The following is a 9,514-nucleotide window of genomic DNA, read 5'->3' on the forward strand; positions in this document are numbered from 1 at the left end:
TTAAAATGTTAAAAGCAATATTTTTTTTTGTTAGGTATGTTAAAAGCAATATTATAAGATATATTAAGTGGTATATTTAATATATTATAATATTTTAAACATTATATAATATCATAATTTCCTTTATAAATATATGATATTATGTTATAATTTTTTATAACAAAATATTATGTAATATAATATATTATAATATTTGCTTCTGCTCATGTCTGTTATTCAACTTTTCTTCTACCTTCAAGGCATACTGATATGCTAAAAGGAGCTAAGAATAAGCTCTAACAATTATTTTGTCAATGGAGTGCAAGAGGAGGTTAGGGTTTGCAGGTGGCGGCGGATTTTGAACGAGAGAGTTGGAGAATGGCTCACGACGTCTTGACAACCATCGTCCTTGGTTTCCACCTCATGCTAAACAGTTCCAGTGTTATGGTCATTTCCTTTGAGCCAGACAAGAATAAATGGGGCCACTCCAGGATCCTGAACTTCCCTAAGTGAAGTAAAAAGCAGGCTGAGGAGCGGTTTTGGAAGAAAAAACTAGCAGCTACCAAGAAACCCATCACTGTGGAGGCACCAGCGATGACGGAGAAGAGAACCATTAGCATTTGTATTGATTCATCGGCTTGGAAGGAATCGGTTCAATTTTTGTGCGCTAGAGCCTTCTTCATGAAGTGGGGAGGAGATTGGCTTGCTTTTTCAAAGATAAGGAAATGGGTTGATGAGGAATGGGGGAGCCATTTTGAGATCAAAACCCTAACAAACGGCTTTTTCTTAATCATTGCTGGGTCAGAAGTGGAAAAAACCAGAATCATGTATAATGGGTCTTTCATGATGAAGGGAGTAGGGTTCTACATTAAAGATTGGATCCCCAACTTTGATCCCCGGCAAGCCTCCATTGAGGAAATCCCAGTATGGATTAGGTTGTACAACTTACCGCATGAGTATTGGAAGGAGGAAGTTTTCAAGATAATCGGTGACAAGCTAAGGAGATTCATCAAATCAGATGAAGCCATTGATAAACTGGACTCGTGCATGTATGCTCGAATTTGCATAATATGGAAACCCCATCCCTTGCTCCCCAAGGCCATTGAAATCCGCTCCCCTGAGGGCTTCTGGCGGCAAGAGTTAGAAGTTGAAGAGATCATGGTGAAATGTAAGTCCTGTAAAGAGTGGGGGCATGAGGAATCTGAATGTATGGCAAGCCAGAAAGGCAAAGGCAAGGTTGACAGAGCGTTGGAGGACTAGTTGGTAGCATCAATGGAATCTGCAAAGGACGTGCTAGATGTCACGCTCACAAAATCAATTCCTGCCACCGATTATGTTGTTTGTTCGAGCACGACAAGCCTAAAATGTGATGCTGGAAAGATCAGCTGGTAGTGTCCACGAAAGTCACCAAAGATGCAATGGAGACTAAGTTGGTTGACCAATCTCTGGTCATTGTTTCTGCAGTAGGTTTAGATGTCGCAAATCTGAAAGGCATTGAAGGGGAGGCTGCATCGGCACGTGGATTGCTCCTAGCAGGATATGACGGGGAGCCCCACGCGGTTTCAGCAAGTGGTGAAGCGCTTAGGGGCGGTCTCATTCCAACGATTGGATCGATCTCGGTGTTGAACCCAGTTTTTAAACCTCAGGTTGGGGTAGGCAGTGTGGGATTTCCTTTTCCTCCCCCGCCGCCTCCTCCCCTTAGGACTGGAAGGGAGGTACCTTTGGCTGGAATCATGGGGAGACTATCGGCGACCCTGATTTTTGACACTGTTGTAGAGTTTGAAGAGTTAAAGGCGGTCAGCTTCAAAGATATTCATGTCTCCCCGACCAAGGAGGACAATGAGAAATCTGTGGAGATGGAATCTGGAGATGAAGATGACTTGAGTGATGATTCGTTGGGGTTGTCTGCGAAGGTAGGGGAGACGGACACAAGGACCATCAAACAGACCAAATCAAAGCCTAATAAAGAGACTAAAGGGAGTATGAGGGGAAGGAAAAATAGACAGAAGTTGCTGGAGGAAGCAGGCAATATGAAGGGATAGACCAGACTTCTTAGATCCAGGAGAGACTTGTTCTCTCCTAGGCAGCAATGAAGTTCCTAACATGGAATGTCAGGGGATGCAATACCCCTGACAAGCGTCGTATGATCAAAAGAGGATTTGATCAGGCGAAACCAGAGGTAATTTGCACTCATGAAACAAAGTTAGGTAGTGAAGAGACGGCTAGGATAATTGGTGTTAGACAAAGGTGGTTTGGTTTTTTTATTGATGCGGAGGGAGCTTCAGGTGGCCTGGGAATCTTGTGGAACCCCCAATTAGTAAAAGTGGAAGCAGTCTCAAGCTCTAGATACTAGTAGGTGGCAAAGGTAAGCTCACAGACTATTAATTTCTCAGGTTTCTTAATCAATGTTTATGGCCCTATTAAAACAACAGATAAGTGCTAGCTCTAGGAGGAAATTACCAAGACACTAGAGGAAATTAAGCCTGCCATAACAATTGTAGCAGGGGATTTCAATGCCACTCTTTTCCACTCAGACAAGCGAGGAGGGGTGAGAAGGATGTGCAGGATCCAAACAATTTTTCAGACCTTTGTGGATTCTAATGCTTTGTTTGAAGTGGCTGCTAAAGGTGGGAACTTCACATGGACTAATAGGCGTTTGGGTTTCTCTAACATAGTAGAGAAACTAGATAGGTTCTTTTTGGCATGAGAATGGAACCTGGCTCCCCTTATTTTTGAGGCGGAAGTTTTGGCAATCTCCGGCTCGGATCAGTTCCCGGTCTCACTAGTTTTGTAGAAGGATGGAGTTCTACTCAGATAACCTTTTAAGGTGGAAAAGATGTGGTTAAGGGAGAAGGGCTTCAGTGATCAGGTTGTTCAATGGTGGAAGGAGACACATGTGGTTGATGGATTCTTGTCCTTTCAGTTCTTTAAGAATTTAAGTTATGTCAAACAGACACTAAAAAAGCTGGAACAGGACTGTATTTGAAAATATCTTCAAAGAGAAACGAAAGATTGAAGGAGAGTTGGGGGCTCTAAATTTGAAAGTCTTAGCAGAGGGAATGGACGAGGTGGACTACCTCATGGAGAAAGACCTGCTCAGTAGATATGGGGAAGTATTGCAAAGGGAAGATATTTTTTGGAGGCAAAAATCGTGCGAGAATTGGCTTAGAGTAGGAGACAGAAATAAAAATTCTTCCACAGTTTTGTGAAGGTGAAGAGAAGCCTTAATAGGATTTTATCTCTGCGTCTAAAGGATGGAACTTTGACGGATGATTCTGATCAGATTAACCAGGAGGCTGTTGATTTTTTTGGAAATTTATGGAACAAGAGCGGGATTGATCAGGTCAAATTTAAAGAGGAGTTTTTGGCCATGATCCCACAATTAGTTACTAGGGAGGAAAATCAGATGCTTGAGGAGCCAGTTTATCTAAAGGAACTGAAAGCAGTTGTTTTTGGTCTTGGTGGGGAGAAAGCATCGGGCTCGAATGGCTTTCAAGCTTTCTTTTACCATTATTTTTGGGATTTGTTAGGCGATGAGTTGTTGGCAGTGATTGAAGAGTCCAGGACTAGGGGATTTATCCTAAAAAAATTCAATAGTACTATAGTGGTTCTTATCCCAAAGAAAGATAAACTGGTGTGCTTTGAGGAATTCCAACCGATCTCGCTGTGCAATACTATTTACAAAATCATTTCAAAAGTTGCTGCCAATAGACTCAAATTGATCCTTGAAAAACTTATATCCTGCGAACAAAGTGGCTTCACCCCTGGGAGGAAGATTGTTGATGGGATTATTGTGGCTCATGAGGCGATACACACGACCATGAAGAGAAGACAGAGAAGAATGATGTTGAAGATCGACATCCGGAAAGCCTATGCCAGAGTTGACAGGACTTTTCTATTGGTTGTGCTTGCTAAGTTTGGTTTCAATAATGGTTGGATTAAGTGGATTTCTAGTATGATTATGCAGTTCAATGTTTTGGTATTAGTCAATGGCAACCCCCAAGGTTTTTTTCCTACCTCGCGGGGTATTCGCTAGGGGGATCATATCTCCCCCTTTCTATTCATCTTGTTGGCGGAAGTATTAGGTCGATCGATTGCAAGAAAGCGATCTCAGGGGATGTGGAAAGGCATTGAGATTGCTAGAGGGGTGGAACCGACTACACATTCTCAGTTTGTTGATGATAATTGCCTTTTTGGAGTGGCTTCCATGCAAGAAGCGATGGTGATGAAACAAGTTTTTGACAGATTTAGCTAGGCCACTGGACAGGAGGTCAATTGGCAAAAGTCAGAGATATTCTTTTTTCACACTGAGGTAGGCACTCAGAGGGTCATTCCCAGACTCTTTAGCATAAGAATTAGACATCTCCCAAGGAAGTTTCTTGGTACGCCGCTCTTTGCTGGAGCTAGTAAGATGGAGATTTGGAAAGGGCTAATTGATGGTTGTAAAGCAAAATGGAGGGTTGGAAAAGCAAATGGCTCACGTTGGTCGGTCGCATTTTAATGTTGAAATCAGTAATCTCGGCAATGCTAATTTTTTCCATGGCTTGCTTCAAACTTCCAGGTATGATCATCAAGAACATTCAACAGAAAATGAGGAAATTCCTCTGGAATGGTAACTAGGATCAGGACAAAATTCCTTTAATGGCTTGGGATAGAGTTTGCAAACCGAAAGGGGGTGGTGGTGCGGGGCTCCGTGACTGGAAGTTAATCAATGAAGCTATGGGGGCGAAGTTGGTGTGGCAAATGTATAGTAAGACGGAGCAAAGATGGGTACGAATTCTTCAAGCCAAGTACCTGGGCAATGAAGATAGGGAGAGAATACTCACGGTTGAAAATCCCACTAGAGGATCTACCCTTTGGAACTTTCTAATGAATTGTAGAAGCCTGGTTACCAATCACCTAACATGGCAAATAGGAGATGGCCATAAGGCTAGTTTTTGGCAGGATTCTTGGGACGATCGCCCATCCTTGGATGTCGAGGTTCCTCCGCGAATTGTTCAAAAGACCATCCAACAATGGGGAGACAAAGTGAGCGATTTTTTGGTCCCAGAATCATTCAATCTGGGACAAAGAATGACTTGGAAGGATCCTAGCAATCTGGATTTGGGGGAGGATGATCAAAGGATGTTGAGGAATATCCTAGCAAGTAGAGAGGTGACAGGTTCCAGGGAGCAAGATGAAATCATTTGGTGTGGTGCGAAGAGTGGAATTTATTCTGTCAAGCTGGGGTACGCCTTGTTGGAGGAAGATGTCAGGAAGGTGGATTGGGAAGCAAAGATATGTTGGAACAATGCTTGTCTGCCCAAAGCAGGTGCGTTCTCATGGCTGGTGGGTAACAGCCATATTTTGACCAGGGATAGACTTAAAAGGATGGGGTTTGTGGGTCCCTTCCGTTGTGTGTTATGTAAGAAGGAGGAGGAAGATGTGGGCCATCTTCTTCTGGGATGCGAGTTTGCCCAGGAAGCATGGCGATTCGAGTTGTAGAGGCTGAGTTGGAAGGGGCTGTTGGTAGGGAACCTTAGAGATTGGTTGGAATCGTAGCCGGTTTTGAACAATTCATCAACCTTCGCTGCAATTTAGAAGACCTCATGCCATCAATAGTAATGTGGGAAGTTTGGAAAGAATGGAATCGATGGCTCTTTGAGGATAAAACATAACCCATGGAGTGATTTCTGATCAGATTGGAGAGGGCAATTCCAGAATTAGTCTCTAATGCTGCTTCCCAGGTAAATTTGGCGAAGACCCCATTCACTCAGTTTGATGTTGGTATCTTGGTGGGCTGGCCTTTGATCAAGTTCAGGCCTACTAATGGGATTTTGAGGGCTTATCCTCCTAGGGCTGTTGAAAAAAGTCATGTGTGGATGTTGCCAGACAGGGGATGGATCAAAATCAACTTTGACGAGGCATCCAGGGGGAATCCTGGGACCTCCGGCGTAGGGGTCATTGCTCGAGATGAGAAAGCTAGTATTTTAGCATTTGGAGCAAAGAGATTGGTGGATGGCACTAACAATGAAGTTGAGTGTTAGGCGACAATTGAAGCAATTCTTATGGCGAAAAAATTGGAGGTGAAAAAACTACACCTTGAAGGGGACTCCCAGATAGTGGTGAATGGCATCGCTAGGGGTAGGATGGATGCTTGGCACCTGGATAAACATATCAAAAGAATACATGACCTTCGGATTGGGTTCGAGGACTTTAAAGTATTGCATGTTTTAAGGGAAGTGAATGCAGAAGCTGATGTGCTCTCGAACGTAGGTGCAAATGGTTCCTTGGCTGAACATTTTAATTTCTTTGAAGACTTAAGGGATTTGGATCCCTTAGAATTTGTATGAAGAAGCGCTAAGTATGAAAGGTGAACCCAAGAAGTTGTGAAAAGCTATGTGTGAACCCATTTTAGATATGCATGTTGAGGGGTGGGGAAGGCTTATGTGGATTGAGTACACTGCAATGACAACAAGTAGAGAAAATGGTAGCGTAGGTGCAATTATGACAGTGAATGGTACTTTGGTTTTGTTGGTGATTTGCAGTGTGAGGTGGTGCGTGTGGTGTAATAAATGGAAGGGGTGGCAGCTTTTTGTGACATTATGGTCCTCAGTTTTTGGCATTTCGAAGAGGGATTGCAATTTCCTTTGCGAGCATTATTTCTAGGCTGTGTGGCAAGGGAATGATGGAAGCGAATTTCTCGCTGTTCACTTTGGGCCAAATGTCTGCCTTTCAAGGCCCTATTTCAAGCCATCGTCCGAAGCATGTATTTAGGGTGGACGAGGAAGAATTTTGGAAGGTTGTTCGTTTGATGTTTGGAGACGAATTCCTAAACACTGACTATCGCCTGCGAACTAATTTGGACGTATTGTCCCTGTTTGTGGCACTGGCACTGATGGTGGGAAGTTCAAGGGAGGAGGTGAAGCGAGTGGCGTCTCTCGTTCTGAGACCAAAATGGTCGGTTGGCCTAGCGGAGTTGGTGGAACGAGCGAAGATTGGTGTGGGTTTGCAAATGGAGCGAGGGTCGTGGAGGCGCTTAGGTGGGTAGAATGATGCAGTGCAACCTCTGGTGGTGTGGTCGGCCTCTTGCTCGATTGAAACCCAGTTGGAGGATGAAAGGAAAGGGTGGCGGGATCTGCTGGACTTTGTGCGGAAGATGGGTCTAACAGAGCGGGTGAAACTGCACGGTAAGCAGACCTTGGTGAAGTCGCAGGCTTCGATTGGTGAGGATGGGCGGTCGATGGTGCAACATCAAATCCCACGGAAGATTGCAAAGATAGTGGAACGCAGCGAGTTGCGAGGAGGACGGTCGGGAACCATGACGAGTACTGGGATGGTGCAGTCTAATGCAGGACCCGGTCATGCCATCCCCAATTTCTCCAAGGAGGAGGCCCTTGGCTGGCTTCGGTAAGATGGTTTCGTGAGGAATTTTCTGTTAGTAGGCCTTTGGTTTTTTTGGTGGTTTTTCACTGATGTAAGGAATGTAACCTTAGTGGTTGGCATAGATGGTGTTGTTTTTATGTCTCAGGTTTCATTTTGAGTTTTGTAGGGGCGAGACCCCATATAGTCTTATGATAGTGGAAAATCTGCAGAGCAGCTAAAGGCATGTAATTTTCTCCTTTCAATCAATACAAATATTAAACCTGTTATCGATCAAAAAATAATAATATTATAATATTGTATAATCTAATTACATAAATTATAAAATTTTAATAAAATAAAATAAATTTAATAATAATTTTATAAGAAAACCTAAAACCATAAACATAAGCCTAATGAAGCTCTAACCTTTACCCTCACAATAATTCTAACTGAACCTCCACCCCTACCTAAACATTGTCCTTACAATACTAACGCCAATTGTAACGTAAATTTAACCTTCAATATAATCTTACCATAATCAAAACCTAACAAGAAGCTAACCCAAAGGTTAACTATAAAAATAAACAATTAAACACCACATACAACTTAACCCTAAACTTAATTAAGCCTTAATCTTAATTAAATTCTAAATTCTATTTGTAAAATTATAAAATATTTTACAATATTATTTAATATTACACTATAAAAATTTATGATATTAAATTATGTAGTATAATATACTATATTATTATAAAATATAATATATTTTTTTTAAATATACAAATTTTATAAATTTAATTTAATTTAATAAAAAATTAATATTTAAATACATTAATAATAAAATAACTTTTATATACTTAACAATTAATTAAGAAGTCCCACAAAGGGGGTAGAGTATGTACACCTTATCGACTTCGACCCATTACCTATAAAAAATAAATAAATAAAATAATTAATTAAGAAATAAATCATTGAGTTGCTATATTTAATGTAATAACTTTAAAAATTACTAATATAACAAATATTTAATAAATAATTTAATAAATTAAAATTATTGAACAACATTATTTTTAATTTGATAACTTTATTAAATTAAAAGAATATGATTATTTTACTTATATGAACATATAGAACTAATATATTTTTTTCACTTTTTAATTTATATAGAACAAAGGAAAGAATATCAAAGAGAATACTAGAGACAATATAGGAAACAAAAAAATGAACAAATGATAGATGCAAAAAAGGAAGAGTGAAAGAGGCAAAGGAATCGAACAAATCAAGCAAGATATACATGAAGAAGATTACAACTTTCAATAGAACAATTATAACCACAACACCGAGAATCAAAAAATCTAGAATTCAATAGATGTCAACAAGCACTTCAACATGATGTTAACCACACAGTCCAAAACATAGAATAATCTCCATCACATTCTATGAATACAAATATACATACAAAACATATTGGTTTTCAAGAGCAACCTCTCCAAACAATGTAGGTTGAAAATAACACACAAATTTTTGAAAATTTATGAGAATAGGAATCGCAATTTCCAATATATTCCAGTGCACATAATATTGTAAATCCAAATGGATTACTTGCCATAGAATTTAAAAAAGTGCAAACGGAATTTCGTAATTAGATGCCTACAAGTCCCCATCAATGGGTCATATTTGTTAAGAATCTTATATCAGAGTGAAAGTTTTCCGCAATTCAGAAGGACTTAATTGTAATAGATGCAAGCAAGAGAACGAAATGAAATGTTATTTTTAGCTATGAATAATATGGATCCAGGAAGCAAACCAATTGAACTAGCATGTTTGACCCAAGTAGAAGAAATGCTTATTGCATGTGTAAATCCAATATTACAAGTTACACATGCAACACCTGTGGTCAGTTTAAATATAAAGGACACACAATTAGTTTTCCATGACACATTGAACAAATAACAAAGAAATTGCCACACTCTATTACAAAGTTTAAAATCATTATAGTACGAAGGAAAGATTAGTGTGGCACAAGTTATAATTTTATAGTAAATAGGGAGCGTGTATACATTACAATACAAAATCAGAAATGACAAGTTTTACTCAAACGTTACAGTTGATACATCAGCTTTTGATAATTTATCAGTAAATTCGAATAAAAATATATTTGAATAGCTGAGAATTGTGAACATGGAATTTG

The 9,514-nt window shown here is 40.1% G+C and overlaps 1 protein-coding gene across 1 annotated transcript; it reads left to right on the top strand.

The window, feature by feature from the left end:
• Window positions 1-573: 573 nt before the first annotated feature.
• On the top strand, window positions 574-1,239 carry LOC131857693 (uncharacterized). The gene has a single exon (XM_059210392.1). The coding sequence runs from the start codon at window positions 574-576 to the stop codon at window positions 1,237-1,239; it is 666 nt and encodes a 221-aa protein (XP_059066375.1).
• The last annotated feature ends 8,275 nt before the right edge of the window (window positions 1,240-9,514 follow it).

Source organism: Cryptomeria japonica, chromosome 8 (genome assembly GCF_030272615.1).
Source record: "Cryptomeria japonica chromosome 8, Sugi_1.0, whole genome shotgun sequence".
Classification (NCBI taxonomy): Eukaryota; Viridiplantae; Streptophyta; class Pinopsida; order Cupressales; family Cupressaceae; genus Cryptomeria; species Cryptomeria japonica.

Bases quoted from the DNA above. Each gene is read 5' to 3' on its own strand.
- LOC131857693 (XM_059210392.1), top strand. From the start codon at position 574: ATGACGGAGAAGAGAACCATTAGCATTTGTATTGATTCATCGGCTTGG.